Genomic DNA, 20,395 nt, shown 5'->3' with positions numbered 1-20,395 from the left:
AATTAGTTTTTCCTCATACCTGCAGCCATATGCGATTTGCATGTGAATGATCGTTTATGCGATTGGGAGATGTGAGGAACCATAACTTATATTTCATGAGAAAATATATTTTGACGTTGTCTGTGGCCGAAATGTCACTGGGTGGAGTCAATTCAAAGGTGTAAGAAGGATTTTCGTCCGTCAGTTTTCCGATACGCTTTATCCTCACAAGGGTCATGGGGGCGGGGGGGTGCTGGAGCCTATCCCAGCTCTCTTCGGGCAGCAGGCGGGGGATACCGGCCAATCGCAGGGCACACAGGGACAAACAACCATCCGCGCTTAGACTCACACCTAGGGACAATTTGGAGTGTTCAATCAGCCTGTTATGTATGTTTTTGGAATGTGGGAGGAAACCGGAGTACCCGGTGAAAACCCACGCAGGAACGGGGCGAACATGCAAACTCCACAAAGGGAGGCTGGAGCGGGATCGAACCCTGCACCTCTGCACTGTGAGGTTGATATTTTTCAATTTCTATATTTTTCAATATATAATTGAATTTTTTTTTGAATTGTTGAAAATAATGTTTTATTTTATTCTAGTTGTACTGCAACTTTTTTCCATCTAAATTCTTTTGCAGATTTTTTTTTCAAATTAAACCTGATTTCTTTTTTTTTACTTTAAAAAATGACTTTACAAAAAATCTTTAAAAATAAGTATGTTTTTTTACCTATCTGAACAATATCAGATGTTTCATATGAAAAATAAAGTCTTTTTGTCATGTATGATTTTGACTTTACTTTTGTTGTATGATGTCTTTTTGTCTTTATTCTCATTTTCTCAGATTCTGCTGAGGCACACACATCGAGGGGTCCCTGACAGGATTTGGAGAACGGTACCTACAAGCAGGAGGCGATGTAAGGAGCCATCATCCAGTGACAGCGGTGAGCGTGACACAAGTTCATGGCGCTGGTGCAGGAAGGCTTTAAAAAAAAAAAAAATACTTCAAGGGTCTCAACAGGGGGCCTTGGGGTACGCCTGTCGAACTGGTGTATGTGGGTCCTGTGGAGGGGGGCGAAGGCGCCTTATCGTCCAAGCTCTCCTTATGCTCCATATTTTCACCCAGGGTCCAGCCCCAGAAGCCCCCTTTGATGCTCTGCGTGATGATGTCATAGCGAGGGAGGGGAGCGAGGCACGATCAAAGCCGAGTAAAGGGGAGGGATGAAGATGCGGAGGAAGAGGAGGCGAGGCACATCCAAGACAACAACGGGACAAAGATGGCGACAGCATCCGCCGGCGGGACGTCCCCCCCTAAACCTCGCCAAGGGTTCGAGTCTCCGTTCGTCCGCCTCAGGATGACCGTCGAGACCACGCGGCGGAAGGCCGAGCGTCGACGCCACGGCCGCCATCGGGCTCGCACGGTAAGCCTCTCCACCCTCGCCGATCTCTGCCATGTCCGTCTTTTCTTATATTTTTTTCTGTCCATTTTCCATTTTCTTTTTTTTTGGCCCTTTCATCGGGGGCTCCTTTTTGGCCACTAATATAGGCCTCTCTTTGCCATCAAAGGCAGCACATCAATTGCCTTGACTCCCAAGTGTATGTGCGAGAGGGTTGAAGGAGAGAGGAAGGGGGGAGACAGAGAGAGGGGAAAAAAAAAGACAGATGAACGCCATGTTAGCAAAGATCAAGGCTCGCTTTCATGCTTCGTTTTCGTTTGGTCGTCTTCGTTCGGTCGGCGGGTGGCGGCGGCGGCGGCGCATAGGCGGTGTTGTTTTCCCATCCCGTCCTTCCTGACGCGCTCCGAATTCGCTCAGAAAATACCCTTTTTTTTTGTTTTCGCTTTTTTGTTGTCTTTTTTTTTTAGCATATTTCCTCGACGGATGATGACAATACGTGAAACAATATTTGAATAAGCAGCAGGAGGGCGGCAGGCTAATCCGGTGTGGCTAATCCAGCATTGGCGCAGGCCATACTGGCGGCCCGAGAGTATTCAGCGGCGTCACAATGCACGTCAGCGGGACGCCGTGGCAGATTTACTGACAACTTGCAAACCGACGGGAGCGGCTGGGAAAAGGCCAGCAGATGGATGGACGGACGGATGGAGAGATAAATGGAGGGATCATTGAGCGGCCTCGCTGACGCCTTCTGTATGTCCACTCGCGCTACGGCAGCGAATCTGATCATAAAACACGTCCTCTGCCTCCATGATAAGGCACATGATCGAAAGGACTGATCATATTTACGAAATTTGATCAAGAAAATACATCTTTATTCGCATCGGATCCACCCCCTCTTCCCCCCAAATTTTTAGTCTAATGGATTGTATTTCCTTTGTCAGAATACAATAAATGCTCCCCCCCCCTCCTTTTTTAATATGAAAATAGCCCCCCCCCCCAAAAAAAATAGTGTGTATATACATATATATTAAATTAAAATATATATATATATATATATATATATATATATATATATATATATATATATATATATATATTTACTATTTTATTTTTTTCTGTCGCGCTGTGTTGCTTAAACCAGGTCCGGTCAATTTGACACATATTATGAGAAACGGATGTGACGTCGACTCCATGTCGAGAAGCCGGTAGTATGCACCTCCAGCTGATTTCAGCTGTGGGCGCGGGAGAGGTGCGCGCCATCGGGCTCCTCTCTCTTGTATTGAAGCGGAGCATTTTCACACGGCCAGAGTGGGAAACGCGTCGCAAAGCAGACTACAAATGCAACGAAATGGGTGTACTCATCATTAAATGTAGACAAACAAGTAGAAATGTTCCTAGGATATCAGTTTTATTTTATCTTATTCAAAATAATGTTTTATCCAGTCCTGCTACGTCCCCCCCCCCAAAAAAAAATTGAAGATAAAACCTGTGTTTCTCTATCTTAACTAAAGCAATCAAAATGTCATTATTTATTTAGTTTATCTTGATTGACGCGGTAAGGCAATTGAGAAGTGATTGTCATGTGCAACGATGACCCGTGAGCAGGCAACTGACATAATATCCCATTTTGGAATTTTTATCTAAAATGGATATGACTTTTTTTTTAAGAATATCAAGCGAAATCCAATTTTTGTACATTTGACCGTTTGGCCGCGGTACATCCAGACAGCAACAAGTTGCGGGGAAAAAGGCACACAGGGAAGAAAAACGGTGTCATCGCCCAATGACCACGGCCATGTCCAGACAGAAGCCCGAGCATCTTGGCCACCACCTCCTCCTGTTTGGCCAAGCACTTGTCTCCAATTCATCTGAAAGAGCCCAGAGGTCTGTCGCTCCTCTAAGCGCCATATAATGAAGATTTTACTGCGGGCCACTTCTAAATGGGTCTTTGTACCACGGGGGGGAGCCCAAAGAGATAAGCCCGTTTTTGACAGGCCTTCCGTACAGATGCCTAAATCTGCAGTGGCAGCTGGAACAAAGGAGCCCACCGCCCCCCTCCTCCTCCTCCATGCACAAAAAGCGGCCATCGCTTCACTTTCCACTCAATGCCAGACGTCCTGCTCCCTGCTTTTTATCTTCATTGGAAGTGGCAGTCGTGGCCACATGCTTGTCAACCGGTAACCGAGTGAAGAGTTTCAGCCCCTGCTTTGCCTCGCGATGCCGACCTGACACCTCGAGATGGCTTGTCCGGCAATTAGGTTGATAATAGAGCCCTCTTGAATCATTTTTTTTTCTCCAGTGGATTCAACATGCCCAAAAAACGCACACATATTTACTCGTTTTTATGACTACCCGGAACTCTTTTTTTTCTCCAGTGGATTCAACATGCCCAAAAACACACACATATTTACTCGTTTTTATGACTACCCGGGACTCTTTCCATAGCGCCTTCAGGAAAATTTCTAAGGAAAAACAACCCGCCCCCCCCAAAAAAAACGCAAAGAAATCAGCCCTGACATCAGTTTCACTCATCAAAACAAAATTGGGTGGATGCGCCTGACATATGAGCACACACAGAAAAGGATGTGGGGCATTTCAATTTGAAGAAGCCATTTTGAGAGAAATTGCAGGACTTTTTGTCATTTGTCAAGCTTTTTGGGGGGGTGGGGGGGGGAATAACTGTCTTTGAAGGAAAGTCAATATTTACACAACTCAACTCAACTTTATTTACCACTTTCAAACCGAGCGTAGCTGCGTGCAAAGTGCTGTACATCACGTCCGAATTAAAAAGGTAAAAAACAAAAAACGTCATTAAAATTCAATCAAGACAAACTCCTACGAGGGAATTTATCCAAACTATCAAAAGATAGGGAAAATTGCTGAGATTTTTTTTTTTTGTTTTCCTACTCCGACTGACGTAGCCAAAGTCTGATGATCAATTCGAGGATTCGCTGTGAGTCTCAACTCTGCAAAGGTTCCATGGGGAAAAATGCACGGGGGATCTTCTGCTGTCTTGTTTGGCACATGCACACAACTTTATGACGTGTGTTCACGGCGCTGGACTTTTAGACGACTGTAAATATTATAAATATTCATGTTGTGTACTCAAGTTAGAGGTCATAGGTACTGTAGGTGGATGGACAGATGCCAGGTGTGTTAACGCCCCCCTCCCCCCCCTCATGTGATGACCTTTCTTCAGCTGAGAGCTCAGACAATTGTACGCACGCACACAAACACACACACACACACACACATGGAAGAGGAGGCTCATTATAGATTCATAAGTAGCAACATGCCCTCAACCCTTCCTCACCAAGACATCATAAAGGTCAAGTTCAGCCTCCTCAGTATTCTGTCTTTGCCCTCTCTCGCTCCTCCTCGTCTCCGGGGGCAACTGCCGCAAACAATAACAACACCACTAGAATGCGTACGTGCGTGTGTGTGTCATTTTGTAGTGAAGCATGCATACGTATGTCAGGTTTGCCTTCAGCACATATTGTATATTGTATGCTTGGTCGATTCAATCCAATATACGCTGGATGTAGTAAAGCAGCCCCAGAACATAACTAAAGACTAAGTCTTTTCAGCACATTTGGGTTTAAAATATCCCGATAGTCTCGGGATTTTGTTATGCCCTGCTCAGATCACCGTAGGTCAGTTGAAGCGAAACCGACCCATTTTTGCACTAGGCACTTTGCAAACCCCGATAGTTTGAAGATTTCTTTTAACCTCGCACAGAGCACCTTGTGCCGGATGCAACAAAGCCTCGACATTTCACGTTTGCTTCAGTCAGTGAATGCCTTGATAGTCTTGAGATTTCGTTATACGCTACATAGATTCACGATGCCCTGTGCCACGCGCAGAGGAATAATTCCATTGCACGCACCCTATGTGGGATATAACAAAAACAGTCGAGTGATAGTGCTGGTTTGTTTTGTTTGCTTTATTTTTGCATCTCTGCGCAAAGAGCTGATGCTACCAACCAAAAAGCCACTACAGCTTTTTGTCCGCGTGTGTACCTGCTGCTGAGCTGATGTTTTTTACAACACTGTTGCTAACAGCAGCACGGAAACAGTCTCTCGCACGAACCAAATTGTGGCCTCTCACCGCCCGCTTCGCCCCATTCACGATGACATCACGAGTCTTTAGTGCCGAGTAACTCAGCAGTTCGGGTCGATTTGGACCACGTACGTGGCCTGGCCGACGTTGACGCACAACGAGTGAATGTAACCTTGTTTCCTATAGGCTATGCTTGGTCGCCATGAGACAGCAGCACCAATCATCGGTGCATGCAGGATTGGACCTGTGCAAGTGCGTGGACCCCACCTGACCGAGGAAACGTGGCGGTGAGGCATTTGATTCGAAACTATCAGAATGAGTCACACAAAACGAAAATAAAATTGCCATTACACCTTTAAGTCAGCTGTCCGCATTTAAGAGTACATGTGTTTGTAGTAATGTCGCTCAGTCGCACTCTCTCTCTCTCTCTCTCTCTCTCTCTCGCTCGCTCGCTCTACCGACTCAGGCTCGGTCGGTTGGTGCTCCTCCCGGCTGGCTGACTAACTGACGGATTGACAGCCGGCATGAGAACGCTGAGAGGCGGCTTGCTCGCCCGCTGCCGCCGGCGGTGCAGAAGTGGACGGAAGCCACGGTGAACTGACGGCAGGTTAGAAACTGCAGGTGAGAACACTTTTTTTTTTGTCTCTATGTAGAACCAACACAGATATAAAAAAACTGAATGACAGTATTCATTTCTTGAGTGAGCTGACACGCGCAGTTTGTCTCAATGGTGAATTATAACATGTACCGATGACAGGTTGAGGTGAACTGCTCGTTAATCGGCACGTTTTATTGCCTCAATTACGGTAACTCGTTTTTTGGGAGGGTGTAGTAACCTATGTTCACCAACGGGAGCACTGTCACGCAGTAGGGGGTATGTTACTGTTTAATTGATGGTCAAAGACAATTATGGCGTTTATTTTTGGAATTACCTTTATTCATCAGTATTTTACTAACTACTACTACTACTACTTACGTTTATACTGAATTTTTAACAGACATGTTTCTATACAACCATCTGTAATGATTAAAAGTTTAACCGCCTCCCCACAATCCCAAAGTACAATTCAAATTTACCTCCTGTTTTATTTATTAAAACTGAAAATTAATATCGAGGCATACGACTACTCACACGCACATTCACGTCGTCACTGAATGGAAGTCTACGCTGCCTGCCCTGCAATCAGGCGAGTCGTCGTCATCACCAAAATAATGACCATTAAAAAAATATTAGTTTTCTAACATGTTAGAAAAAAAATCAGCATACCAAAATATTGAAAAAATAATAGAAAACAGCAACATGACAATGTAAAAACTATTATGAATAAGGGTAATTTTAATATTCAGTGTGGCTTTTATTGATGTCGTGTTTTGAAATCAGTGAGAATTATGTTGAGGATGTTGGAATTTCCAAAGCAAGTCTGATTTAACAAAAGAAATAAATATCCCCCCCAAAATTCAACCCTCGAAAAAGAAAAATATTTAAAAATACAATATTGATAAATAAAAATAAGTAAAAATAAAAATATCGAACCTTAAACATGTTAATGTAGACCGCAACCGCCATGATGATAAAGCATTTCAGATATGCTTTATCATGAAAGAAAGTTAATGTAGAAAATATGATTATTAATAACATACTTTATTCCTTGTGCCTTGTCCAATCAAACACAATCTTCAAATTTGAAAACAACCATGATTTAGGGAAATAAATGATTCTAAAAACAAAAAATCAAATTAGATTTTTTTTGGGGGGGGGGGGTAAAAAATGAAACAAAGAAATCGATTACATGGCATTAAAACTAGATAGGCGGCAGTTGAAGTTGCGTACAAGTAGAATTGTGAAGTACATGTAACAAATACCGATAAAAGCTCCATTCTGACCGTCGTCGATGGATGTCAAACCTTGGCGTGCGCGTGAATGCGCAGAAGCACTCGCGTCACTCTCACACGCACACCACACACACACGTACACTCTCTCTCTCTCTCGCTCTCACTCAGTCTCTCTTTCTCTCTCTCGCTCGCGGTGTAGCCACTCTGCCACCATGGGGAGTTGAGTTAGAGAAGGGGGGGGGGGCAAAGACGTCGGCTTCGTTTCTTTTTCTTTTGCCCCTATATTGACGCCAATGAAGCCTTCCTCATGCCGCCTTGCGGAGTACACACTCGGTGCCAGTATCCCCAATGTGGCACTACACGGAGAACGGTCTCTCAGAGACGGTAAGACTTTTTTTCTGTACGTGAAGTAGAAAAACACTGTGTGTATGTGTGTGTGTATGTGTGTGTGTGTAAGAGGGGTGCTCCTCGGAGCTAATGCTAACTAGCATGCTAAGGTAGCTAACAGGCTAGCTGCCGGAGTGGAAAACGTGCCGCTCCGCTTTTTGTTTTGTTTGCATCTGTAGCGAGTTTGAGCACTTTTTGGAAGTTTTATCCCCCCCCCCCCTCCATTAAATTAGCGACGTGAAAGAAGTGGCTTCGGGGTTGTTGGAGGAAGAGTGGAGGAGGAGGCTGGTTGGTTTTTGATTCTCGCTTAGGCCGTTTTGTGTAGTTGTGGAGTTTGTTGCCGGAGTCGCCCCCCTTCCCCCACACACGCACCGCCCCTCTCGCAAGGCCCAAGATGAATGAGATTCTCACTTCAAAGCCTTGGCATGGCACACTGTTGGTGGGCACAGCTTCAAGGCTAGTTAGCCACCTAGCCCCCCCCCCCCGTGCTAAGTAGCACTAGCTTGATAGCTAATTTCTGCTTATTTACGACGCGTTGTTTTTGGTTTACAAAATGCTATTACTTACTCCAAAATGTGATTCTTTGCCACTTTTCTTTCCAATTCAATATTCGACCTTAGTCGGCGGGAGTTCATAGAACGCTCTCTCCGCTAGCAAACTTGTTCTGATTGTAGCTAACTCTCACTACTGCAGAGAATGCAGCCGTGCTATTGTTTAGTTAGCAAGGCTACCTATCAGGCTATTCTTGTATTGGTTGCAGCATTAACACCAATGTTGTGTTTATTTCACAGGCCTATGTCGTAAATAAAAGCATTACTTATTAACTATAAATATATATATATATATATATATATATATATATATATATATGCGCCCTTAAAAATGTAGAAATAAAATAAAACCAAGATAACACCTTTTCCCAATGTTCTCACTTTCTGATAGTTACACCATAGTGTAGAAAATGTGTACCGGTAATCTTTTTCTTCATTTTTTTCCTAATGCCGGATATTCCCACACCAACATTGCCAACGGACGGCTGCCTTATCTGGGCGGACGGGTTCCGTGCATCTCTCCGCAATTAAGTTTAGGGCGACACAAATTTTGGTAAAGTACAAATTGGATGTAACCTTGTTAGCACGTCCCCTAAAACCATCAAAATTGGTCAGGATAGATCGATATAAATGTTGCAACTCACCGTCAACTTATCACAAACAACAAATATCCTCATGAAAAGTGGTGGAAACGAGTCCGTTGTCTCATACGTACATACGTTTGTGTTTAAAAAGTGGAACGTTTCGATTCGGTTGGACTCGGAGGGATTCCGCTTTGAGCCAATATGTGACAGCTCAGTTCGAGAGGGTGTGATGCAATGCCATTTCCATTTTACATACGTTTGAATTAACTTGTCGCTGCTGCAAATATGCCATTTCCTTCTCCAATAAAAATGATTTTGATACATGTCTCATTATAGTTTAAAGTGGAACAATTTGATTTGTGCATGCGGTCGCATCTTTACAAAAATAATAATTCCAGTTTCAAACTGTTTTTTGTTACACCCCTAATTTTTATCCGCCGTTCAAAAGGTGTGCATCAATGGAAAGCTTGCCAAACACTAAAATTGACAGGCCATAATAATGATGAACTTGTGACCTTGTGGTTTCATTTGGCACTCAAACATGCATAGAAAAATACCAAGAGTTGAGAAATGAACACTCATTGGCCTGTTAGAATGGAATAAAGACAGCACAGCCAAGAGGCATTTGAGTTGATGAAATTAGCGATAGAAGTGGCGGAAAATATGAGCCATCATGGCAGGTCTGGACAGCAGCGGTAGTTCCAGAAATTGTGTCTGGGGATTGACCAGTTTTACATTACAGTTGGAAGAAGGATAGCGAAAAAAATGGTCTTGAATAATTCTGAATTTGAAAAATCCTCTTTCTCACCTGGAAATTTTTGGTGGGGAGGGTTTGTCAAGCATAAAGTTGGTGAAAGTGTAATTTTGGAAAAAAAAGTTGTTGTTGTTTGTCCCACAACGTAAGAGAATGGTCCATAATGTTATCTGTGAAGGTCCTGCTGTAATAATAGATTTCACAGCACCCCACCGCCCCTCCCAGAAATGATTTCCTTTGTGACAACAACCGCTATTCTCGTCTCCCTTTTTGCAGGGTGACTTGTTTGCTTACAAAATCATCGCTACGGGGGCAAGTGTGACCTCTGCTGCGACTAACCAGAGACATGAACGTTGTCAGGGACTTACACGGGATCGGCTTCAGAGGCGGCGGCGGGGTGGCGGCCCCGCTCGCCGGCCTGACCCATTTCACAGAAGATGCGCCGCGGCCGCCGGTCCCCGGCGAGGAGGGCTCCGACGTGGAGCCGCCTGCGCAGTCGGCGACCGGCCGTCCCGGCACGCTTTCGCAAGCTCCCGGGTTCCCGCTCTCCCTCTCCGCCAAGACGGCCGACTCGTCCGGCTACCCGCCCTCCTCGTCGTCATCCGCGACGCCACGCCGGCCCGACCTGGACCTGGGCTATGAACCCGAGGGCTCGGCCTCGCCCACGCCGCCCTACCTGAAGTGGGCCGAGTCGCTCCACTCGCTGCTGGACGACCAGGAGGGCATCCAGTTGTTCCGCAACTTTCTGTGCCAGGAGGGCTGCGCCGACCTGCTGGACTTTTGGTTTGCATGCTCTGGATTCCGCAAGACCAGCCCGGAGAAGCGGGCCAAGCTGGCCAAGGCCATCTACAGGAAGTACATCGTGGACGGCGGCGGCATCGTCTCCAGGCAGATCAAGCCGGCCACCAAGAGCTTCATACGAGACTGCGTGGGCAGGCCGAATCCCGACCTCGCCATGTTTGAACAGGTTCGTTTTTCCACACCGATGTTGCATCGATGAACCGCTTTGCAGAGTTTCAGTTCCTGCCCTTCTTGCAAACGAATCCCTTATCGATTCCAGTCGAGGCGAACGATGCCACCGCGTGTGTTACGTCGCAACGCTATTTACAAGTGGCCAGAAACATGGCGCTGAAGGCTGGCTCCAAAGTTTGTTGACGTTTTACAAGAAAGCATGACAACCAGGATAACTTGCGATCCCTTACAAACTATATTAGCATTTTGTCTAAGGGAGGAAACTCAATGAATATGCAAAAGCATTTGCACACACGGCCTGCGATAACTTGATGACGGTCATGCTCTGGAGTACTTACCAACAGCCAGCAGCAGTGGCAACGTGACCACATCCTCTCCTGTCAGCAATTGATGTAAACATGTCTGTGCCCTTTTCCGTCTCATTGTAGAACCTGTTGCGTTATAAGTGACAGAGTCTGACTAGCTCAGAGCCTGGGAGTACTCGCTCCGGTCTACCGCGAGGTTCTCAGATCCCAGATCACAGTTGCACTCGAGTTGATGATATTTGTCACCGGCCGACCTGGTGACATAGTCGCAGTGATAATTTGACAGTTTGAGCCCTGCGAGTCCTAGTGACTCGATGAAAATGCATTTAGAGAGTCACAAATTTTCTGAAATGCTCTAGTCATTCAATTGCATATGATAATGGCACAAACAACAACAACAATATACATTGATAATAGGTTTATTTCTGATAACAAATGCGGCAAAATTTTAAATAATTCATGCATGCAAGATTATTATCGCAAAAAATTATCCAACTTTAGCTGCTTCCTCTGGGATATCTCCGCAATAAACTTTCGCAACACTTGTTGGCAACATTTGTTTTAACGTTGCACAACTTGGCAATCGTCTGCTTTCCACGTGGTGAAGGCAGCCAATCTCGTCTTGCGAGAACGGAAATCTCGTCAGCGCAAGATCAAAACAACAATGGCGGCAATGATCAAACTGCGATTGTTGCTGGAAAAAATATTTTTAAAATATTTTTTTTGCCCCCCCCCCCCCCCCCCCCCGACTGAGAAATTAACGAGGTAACGAGATGGCTGGAGTCATATCACATATGAGTGTTGAAATATTACTGGACGTTACTATGCAGAATAGTCTCTGTTATATTTTATAAATTTCGACAAAACAATTGATATATGTCTCTATCTCCTTTCCTTCCACATGGTATCAAATGAGAATTACGTTTCGCCCAAAGCTGTCATGCGCCTCACCTATGGTCGCCTTAAAGTGGAGAGGAAAAAAAAACAAACCACATTAAACTTTGATGTCAATTAAGGGGCTGCAAAACATCGCAGAAAGATATTTGAGTTTGAAACGCCAGCTGTAGGGTGTCCAAACTGTCATTTGGTGGACGTCTGTCTTAGAAAAGCAGCAGCGAGTTACTCCTGCCTCAGGCCACTTTGCATGTGACATATTAAAAAGCAGGCACTTCTTCCTGAGCATGTCTGAGCCGTGTGAATTTGTCCGGCTACTGTGGAGAAGAAACGCTGTGTTTTGGGGGAAAATCTGAAAAGGTAAGAGAAAAAAAATAAATAAGAAGAAGAAGAGAAAAGTCACATTTCATTCACAGTACGTTCAGCTTTGCGTGAATATGGCGCAACTTCTCTCCTGAATTTTGGTGCTCGGCTTCAATTCAATGTCTTGTGCTGAACCTTTGCCTTCACCGGTCAGTTCCATTTCAAGCTCGTCAGATTTCAAGTCGCGTGCCGTGACGCAAAAGGCGCAAAAATCCCCCGCTTCCATCTTGATTCCAGTGTACTTAAAAGAAAATGGAATTGAATTGACGTTTGGTTTGGCAGCAGCGCGTGTGTTTATTTGTTGTTTTAATCATTTCTTGGCCGACATCTGATTAAGTCATTAAAAATAATGTCGCTGTTGGCCGTTGACTGACGTCAACGACTCTTGAAAGACATTTTACTCTTACATGAAAGCTACAAAGCTTCTTGGAGACTGATTTCATTCCTTCCACCTTCCAGCCAATGAACAATATCTCATATTTACACTGAATAGCATCGCTCTCGTGTCGCAGGCCCAGACGGAGATCCAGGCCACGATGGAGGAGAACACCTACCCTCTGTTCCTCAAGTCTGACCTGTACTTGGAGTACACGCGCACCGGCGGCGAGAGCCCCAAGCTGAACCCCAGTGACCAGAGCCCGTCATCGGCGCCCGCCAAGCCCGCGCCGGGCTGCTTGCCCACACTGACGGAAGACGAGGAGTGGAGGCAAGACCGGTGTTGTCCTCCACCTTTTCACATTCACAAACCATCAAGCATAAAATGACCCGAGAAGTAAATCCACTGTCGAGTGAATTCCGAGAGTCGTTTCGAAATATGTTAGCGTTCTCACAACACGAGGTTTAACACAAGCAGTGAAACCCAGCAGGATGAGGGTCAACGCACTGCGTAAGATGGATCTGCCCTGTAAATGAGCCGGTTTCACCACAAGCGAATTAAAACGGGGATAATTTTGATCCTTGCGGTGTTCTCACAAAAGCGCATGCCACAGGCGCCTGTTTTTTACGAGTGAATAAAATGTTTGCGTTAAAGGTGTGGAGGTGGGCAGAGGGAAGCGGAGCAAGAGGACGAGGAGTGCGGGGACACGGCGGCGGGAAGGCTGACCCACAGTCTGCTCATGCAGACCGTACCACAGAGGATCTCCACCGGCAGGCAGCGGCATGACACCAGGGAGTACAGGTGGGACTCGTTGGGACCTCCATTTATGTGCGGCGCTATCCTCACACTTGTGGTTGCCCCAATTCACAAATTCTTGAAGTTATAAGCTGCTGCTTAGTAATTTATTGATTTATTTTGGGAGGGGGCTTTGTGTCGTGAGTGAGCGTCAGATACGCCGCTGCTCAAGCGTAACGAAAAAGAAAGTGGAGCAATTAGGGTCCTGTGATTCCCTTTGAATGGGGTCAACCATCAAAATGTTAACTGTCGCAAGAAGCTGCCATAAGCAACGCAATGCCCAGAAGCTCAAAACAGAGAACCCTCACTCCATTTATTGATGCGCCTCACTTGGCCATCCCTTTTATTTTTCATAGTATGTCGATTAGTGCTGTCAAATGATTAAAATATTTGATCACGATCAAATTTATAACTACATAGTTAATTCAGAATTGTCTGTAATTAATCACGGCTTTTTACCTATTCTAAATTTCTTTTTCTTCAAATTTAATGCGCTCATTAACATGGAATTGTGGATCCGTTTTCTTTGTGCAAAATTCAAATATTTACCGAAACAATCATTTCGATTATCAATTTTACATTAACATTTTTCACTCGGAGCACATTTTATTATTTTAGACCAACATAACATCCGCTATGATGTGGTGTCGCATTAATCTCGCGATAAAAAAAAATTATCACGTTAAAGTGCTTTTATATTAATGCCGATAATAACGCATTAAACTGATAGCACTAATGTGAATCAATTTTTAAAAAATCATTGATTATGAGTCGATTACCGTTTTGATTAGAAACATGTGAAAGACTCGTTTTTTTATAAATAAATAAATAAACTTCCACAGGTCAACGCGTATTTTTGCAATTGTCTTATTTTGGTTCAACACGAAGATATCAGTCAATCGATTAGCAATTTGTTGATTGATGAGTTGATGATTAATTGACCACTAACATACTTATAATAGTAATAATAATTATAATAACAACAACCGCGTTTGTCTATTGTCAGACCCTGGAGAGAACCGGTGAACCCGTACTACGCCAACGTCGGTTATGCCTGCGCCCCAGCCACGAGTGCAAATGACAGCGAGCAGCAGAGCATGTCGAGCGATGCCGACACGCTGTCTCTGACCGACAGCAGCGTGTAAGTCCACGTCGCTTAGTTCCCCTTTGCCGTTGTCACGATTGTTGAATTCCCGGCCTTTCATTTGTGCGTGCAGAGATGGTATTCCTCCTTACCGATATCGGAAGCGGTATCGCAAGGAGATGCATGAAAGTGCCAAAGCTAACGGACGTGTGCCCCTACCTCATATACCTGTGAGTATATTTTCTCGGCCCTGGGTGATTGTCATACATTTGCTTTTTTTATTTAAAAAAAAATTGATGAGATAAAAATACAAACGTTGCTCCAAATGTTAGAGGGGGGAAAAAAACCCTGAAATATTAATTAGAACGCAATCAAAATTTCGAAATTTTTAACATCCTGTCACCAAAGCAATGCAAAAATATGTATATTGAAATGTGGTTTGGCAACAATACTACCAAGTCAAGGAAATGCAGTATTTAAAAATAATGCAAAAATTAAGAAAAATATTTAAATATAATATTGGGGCGGCCCGGTAGTCCAGTGGTTAGCACGTCGGCTTCACAGTGCAGAGGTACCGGGTTCGATTCCAGCTCCGGCCTCCCTGTGTGGAGTTTGCATGTTCTCCCCGGGCCTGCGTGGGTTTTCTCCGGGTGCTCCGGTTTCCTCCCACATTCCAAAAATATGCATGGCAGGCTGATTGAACACTCTAAATTGTCCCTCGGTGTGAGTGTGAGTGCGAATGGTTGTTCGTTTCTGTGTGCCCTGCGATTGGCTGGCAACCGATTCAGGGTGTCCCCCGCCTACTGCCCGAAGACAGCTGGAATAGGCTCCAGCACCCCCCGCGACCCTAGTGAGGTTCAAGCGGTACAGAAGATGAATGAATGAATGAATATTTAAATATTAAAAAACAACAACAACAAAATAAAGCATATCAATCTCTACCTGTGTGTTTGCGCGTGCCCCGCAGCGCACGTATCGCATGCCAAAGGACATCCACGTCGAGCCCGAGAGGTTTGCAGCCGAGCTCATCCGGAGGCTGGAGATGGTCCTGCGGGAGCGGGAGGCTGAGGAGCGACTGGAGGAGAGGCTGAAGAGAGTACGACTGGTGAGCCTCAACACAGGTGGCCGTTTCGCTCTGCGCTCATTGGAATAAACCTCAATACGCGTGGCATGGTCATGTGACTCAAAACAGGAAGAGGAGGGCGACGACGCCGACGTCTCCGTCACCACCTCCATGTCGTCGCACAGCATTTCGCTCCCTCTCCCATCCTCCTTCCCGCCCCTCTACGGCGCCCATTACTCGGAGACCACCACCAACACGGCGACGGTCGCCTCCTACGGCGGCCTGGTGGCTATGGGGGACTCGCACGACGACGACCCGGAGTCCATCTTGGATGAGCACGTGCAGCGGGTCATGAAGACGCCGGGCTGTCAGTCGCCCGGCGCCACCAACGTGGCCTTGGGAGGCGGCGGCCGACAGACGCCGCCCAAATCCTCGCGGTCGCCTGACGGGGGCATCGGGCTACCTCACTACCCGTCGCACAGAGCGGGAGGACACAGTCTGCCTGCCGCTGTTCTCAAAGGTGAGTGTGTCTTTCCACTTACCTTTTACAAATCATTACAAATCAAATCATTTTTCAATAGTTGCTTTGCTTTGGTTTTCGCTTTACGCACTAAAAAACAGTCCAAACAAGCAACATCTACTCGCTCTTTCTGTCAGGAATCCATCACCACAAGCAGCTGTACCACCACCGAGGACGAGAAGGACAGGAAGAGGCGGGCTCCAGGTCGCAGCCCAACTTCCTGTGGAACGGAGAGCCGGCCGGCCAGTACGCTGCCAGGAGTCGAAACTACGCCGATGGTGCCGGAGCCAGCACCCTGGACGGGATGGGCTGCAAGTAAGACCCCCCCCCCCACCCCCCACCCCAAAACGTCTGCTGATGCGTTTCTGGGTTATTCCAACCGGTTTGCATTTGTTTTGCAGTAGTAAAGGAAGCACGTTGTCAAGGCGAGGCAAAAAGCCGTCTGAGGCGTCGGGCAAAGGCGACGACGGCGGCGGCCGCGGGATGGATGCGCAGGTGCCGCTGGAGGATCTGGAGAGGAACCAGAAGATCCTCCAGTGGATGATGGAGGGAGACAGACAAAGGAAAAGCTCCCACGGGTGAGCCCTCCCGATATTATAACCGCAGTTTGACACAAACAGATGGACTCAAATGCTAAAACACCAGTTGCTGAAGATCCAAATAAAAAGGTTTTGTGCCTCATACTAACTTCTAAATGCCCTCAAAAAGCTTCCTTGTACCGACTCCGGCTGAGAGTACGTAGCCAAGAGTATGTCAAGAATCCGAATGTTCCACTATGTGTACAAAACGCATGGGAGCGTATAAATTTGCACTCAATGTCACCCGTGTCCCTTTGCAGCGGCAGCACCAGCAGCTCTCGGCGGACGGGGGGCAGCAGCGAGTCGCCGCGGCCCACCTCGGTGGAGCGCCCCGGGGCCGTCCATCCGTGGGTGTCGGCCCAGCTGCGCAACAACCCCTCCTCGCCGTCGACCGCCCTGGCGGCGCACCCTTCCGCGCCCTCTGCGGCGCAGGTGCAGCCCTCGCATCCCTTCATCCAGGACCCCGCCATGCCGCCCAACCCGGCCCCCAACCCACTCACCCAGCTGGAGGAGGCCCGGCGGCGGCTGGAAGAGGAGAGGCGGAGGGCGGCGCTGCAGCTGACCAAGCAGAGGTGGCGCTCTCGAGCGTTAATGTGTACACGCTGTGTGATGTCATATGACTCATGTGCGCGGTTTTCATCCGAAGGCACAAGTCTGCGAAGCGGCAAGTGTGCGAGAACATGACGGTGGCCTATTACTTCTGCGGAGAGCCCATCCCGTACCGGACCTCCGTCAAGGGCCGGGTGGTGACTTTGGGCCAGTTCAAGGAGCTGCTCACCAAAAAAGGCCACTACAGGTGAGGTGGAAGGTTGGAATTTGCCGTTTTGAGCAACGCGCCAAACTCGCCAGCTAGTGGCTAACACAGCCAAAGAGCGTCGAGTGTCGCGTGATTCGGCAGGAGTCGCGTGCGGCCTCACATGCAACAATGGTCGCGGTTGCACGAGATTTGTGGTTTTGTAAAACAACCCGCTCCACTGCTTGTGAAACTGTCATGAACACAAGTTGTTCCCTTCTACACCGCCAAAAGGGTCTTTCTGCTTTTAGCGCTAGCTAACCTCCTCGTCAAGCGTCTTTGTCGCTGGCTGAAAATGAAGTATAAATAGGTGCGCTTCCCCGACTAACACGTCTCCCTCTCTCTCGTTCCTCTAGGTTTTACTTCAAGAAGGTGAGCGATGAGTTTGACTGCGGTGTGGTGTTCGAGGAGGTGCGCGACAACGACGCAATCCTGCCCATCTTTGAGGAGAAGATCATCGGCAAGGTGGAGAAGGTCGACTGAAGAAGAGTTAAGAAGGTTGGGGGGGGGGGTGTGTGGGTAACGGAAGGAGAAGCAGCATGTGGAGCTTGAAGGGATCTCTAGCTCTCCGAGTGAGGATTCGCCACCTTCCTCAAAAGTGGCCGCCGCCGTGGACAAAATAAGCGGGGGTGATGTCGTCTTCCACTTGTTCTTCAGATCATGATTAACAATGCTGCTACACGACCACGGAAACCCAAGACAACCTTTCCACCATCCATAAACCTACTATTAGGTGCTCGGCGGGGGCGGGGGGGGGTTCAAAGGGAAGTAAGCGCGCGCCTCCTCCGCTCCATTTGCGGGACGCCACGTGGCCGACCGGTCACGATGACGGCAAGTGTTTACCAACCAAAGCTACGTTTTGTTTTGTTGTGTTGAAATCGATATCTGAATTGTGTATGTACAAGGTGTGGTACTATTAATGCAGCCTAGTTTGGACATATCCCCCCCCCACGTAAATGTTGTATTATCGTATACTTTATTTTTCTTTCTCCTCTGTCTCAATCTAAATCCGTTCTTTCTTGCCACCTCAGCCCCGATTCAGTAGCTTACACAACCGTTTTTTTTATGCCCTCTCATCGTGAAAAAGATTACGTTCGTGGCAAACTTCATCCGATCCAGCCAAAGAATGCGATACTGCGTCCTGTTAATCGCAAGATGAACGCCGCAGAGTGTTATTCAAATCCCCAACACTGCTTTGATTCAACCGTTCACATTTTTTGACTCGCTGCCGACAATGCAAATAGTTGCCGTCCGATAAAACGGCACGTGTTCAATTTTTTTCACTCACATTTTTGTCCTTTATCCATGTTCTTAGGACTGTAAGTGGCTTCTAAGTATGTCGGACCAGTCAAAAAATGCATTATGAAAAAGAAAGCTCAATGCTGTAAAATCCTCAGATTTTTCTTTTTTTTTGAGGGGGGGTGTTGAAAAGAAAAAAACAATCATTGATTTATGATTCATTTGGAATAACTAGTGTTTAGCTCATCTTATTTGACTACACTGTATGTCTGAAAACAAAGGGCAACTCTGTCGTTCTATAAAAGCAAGTACGGTATGCTCAAATTTTTTGGGCCACAGAAATTTGTTGTAAATTTAGATCAAAAACTCGGAAAACATTGTACGTCTGCTTGAAGTGGATATGCGAAGTGGATATAAGTTTTTGCGGCTCATACCCGTTGGGACAAAAATTTGGATGCTTTTTAGCGGACGGCAACGACATTTGCTTTTATTTTGTTGGATGAAAAGCGCTAGTTTGCAGGGTTTTTTCTGTAAAACAAAACTTTAAAAAAATGATAATTATTGGCAGACAAAAAGCAGTTGGACTGGCAATGAAAAGTTGCCTGTCCTGGGGGATGAGGGGCGGGGGGTAAGAAAGAAAGTAATTTGTCCGTATGTCAACCTGAATTTCGGATGGTGAATGTATTTTTATTTTTTTTTTACATCAAATGTATGCAGGCGTGCACGCGTTTGCGTGCCAAGGTTTAACATGGAAAAAAAATTGCATCTGAATGTGTGGACCTCTGAAGAAGTCGGTGGGGGAAAACGTCGGGATTCCAATCTGACTTAAACGTATGCCTTTATGAATTTTTAAACATGTTTATTAAAAAATAATAATTTCAATAATCAACAAGCATGTTCTGTACTTTGTAACAGCGTTTCCAGTGGATTTTCTTTTCTCATGCGAGCTAACATATCGTTCTTGTTTGTGAAAAATACAGTGCCTTTTTATTGTATCTTTTTGTTTATAGGGAAGAAGAAAATCGTGATTTTTTTTCTCCACTTCAGATGCGGTAAACTCACTTTTGGCGATCATAGCCCGTTTGATGTAAATATGTATATTAACATTTCATAAGCGCGCCACAGCAAGATGTCACTATACCGGTTCCACTTGTACATTTCTTTTCAAAAAAGGTACTTCATAAATAAAGATGTTGGATAAGTAGCAGTCTTGGCAATTTTTCTACATGCAACGTTGAATTATTATTGTATGATCAAACGTATCCCTACCATAAGACCAAATCATATTTAAAGCCCTTGATTAAGCCCATGTCTGATTGAGCAGAGAACATAGTGAATTTGGGGTTCCGTCAGACTTTGTAAAAGATTGCAAAGTTTTTTTCTTGTCGCAATGCATTGTTTCGTGAACAATGGCAAGTGTTTGCAAAACCATAGGAAGCTTTTGTAGATGGTCTTATGACGTGTCACCAAAGTTCTTGATTCGCCAAAGTTCGACTACTTGACCATTCATGTGCAAGCGCTCGCTACCCAGTTTCATTTTTTTCTCTCTAGTTTCAACTGTCCTGAAGCAAATAGAGATTTTTGTCATGTAGCCTACGACTTCTCTCATCGGCATGTTTCATACTCAGTTGTTAAATTTTGCACTAACATTAATGTCCATCTGATTTTTGAACAGCACTGGATATTTATGCAATTAACCTAAAAACATAAAATGGCTACTTTGTGTCTCTAGTGGGCTTGAGAAGGACAACATCTTAATAAAAATGTTGGTATACAGCATTTTTCCCCTCCACGTAATTCAACTGTAACACAATAAGATTGTAACATGTTACACAGACGTATAGCACATTTGACAACATTCAATAACCATC

The 20,395-nt window shown here is 45.8% G+C and overlaps 1 protein-coding gene across 5 annotated transcripts; it reads left to right on the top strand.

Annotated features, from left to right (window-relative positions):
* The first annotated feature begins 1,030 nt into the window (after nucleotides 1-1,030).
* Nucleotides 1,031-19,728, top strand: LOC127613403 (axin-1-like). 5 transcript variants are annotated; one of them, XM_052084420.1, is made up of 16 exons: nucleotides 1,031-1,398; nucleotides 5,620-5,720; nucleotides 5,900-6,054; nucleotides 7,466-7,650; nucleotides 9,819-10,509; nucleotides 12,589-12,782; nucleotides 13,107-13,253; nucleotides 14,254-14,388; nucleotides 14,465-14,561; nucleotides 15,299-15,436; nucleotides 15,524-15,914; nucleotides 16,052-16,229; nucleotides 16,319-16,492; nucleotides 16,753-17,064; nucleotides 17,139-17,288; nucleotides 17,642-19,728. In XM_052084420.1, the coding sequence occupies exons 5-16, from the start codon at nucleotides 9,889-9,891 to the stop codon at nucleotides 17,766-17,768; spliced, it is 2,664 nt and encodes an 887-aa protein (XP_051940380.1). In that variant the 5' UTR covers nucleotides 1,031-1,398; nucleotides 5,620-5,720; nucleotides 5,900-6,054; nucleotides 7,466-7,650; nucleotides 9,819-9,888; the 3' UTR covers nucleotides 17,769-19,728. The 5 variants fall into 5 exon arrangements, with proteins under 5 accessions (XP_051940380.1, XP_051940379.1, XP_051940377.1 ...); XM_052084417.1 differs by having other exon boundaries at nucleotides 1,036-1,398; nucleotides 16,316-16,492; XM_052084421.1 differs by having other exon boundaries at nucleotides 1,037-1,398; nucleotides 12,589-12,776; nucleotides 16,316-16,492.
* Nucleotides 19,729-20,395: the final 667 nt, after the last annotated feature.

Source organism: Hippocampus zosterae, chromosome 13 (genome assembly GCF_025434085.1).
Source record: "Hippocampus zosterae strain Florida chromosome 13, ASM2543408v3, whole genome shotgun sequence".
Taxonomy (NCBI): Eukaryota; Metazoa; Chordata; class Actinopteri; order Syngnathiformes; family Syngnathidae; genus Hippocampus; species Hippocampus zosterae.
The sequence above is the reverse complement of the archived record's forward strand: the minus strand, read 5'-3'. Positions and strand labels throughout refer to the sequence as shown.

Excerpts from the sequence above, each read along its gene's own strand:
- LOC127613403 (XM_052084419.1), top strand. The coding sequence starts at position 9,889 with ATGAACGTTGTCAGGGACTTACACGGGATCGGCTTCAGAGGCGGCGGC. Across the intron at positions 10,510-12,588 it reads ACCTCGCCATGTTTGAACAG|GCCCAGACGGAGATCCAGGC; the intron begins GTTCGTTTTTCC and ends CTCGTGTCGCAG. Across the intron at positions 14,562-15,298 it reads TGCCCCTACCTCATATACCT|CGCACGTATCGCATGCCAAA; the intron begins GTGAGTATATTT and ends CGTGCCCCGCAG.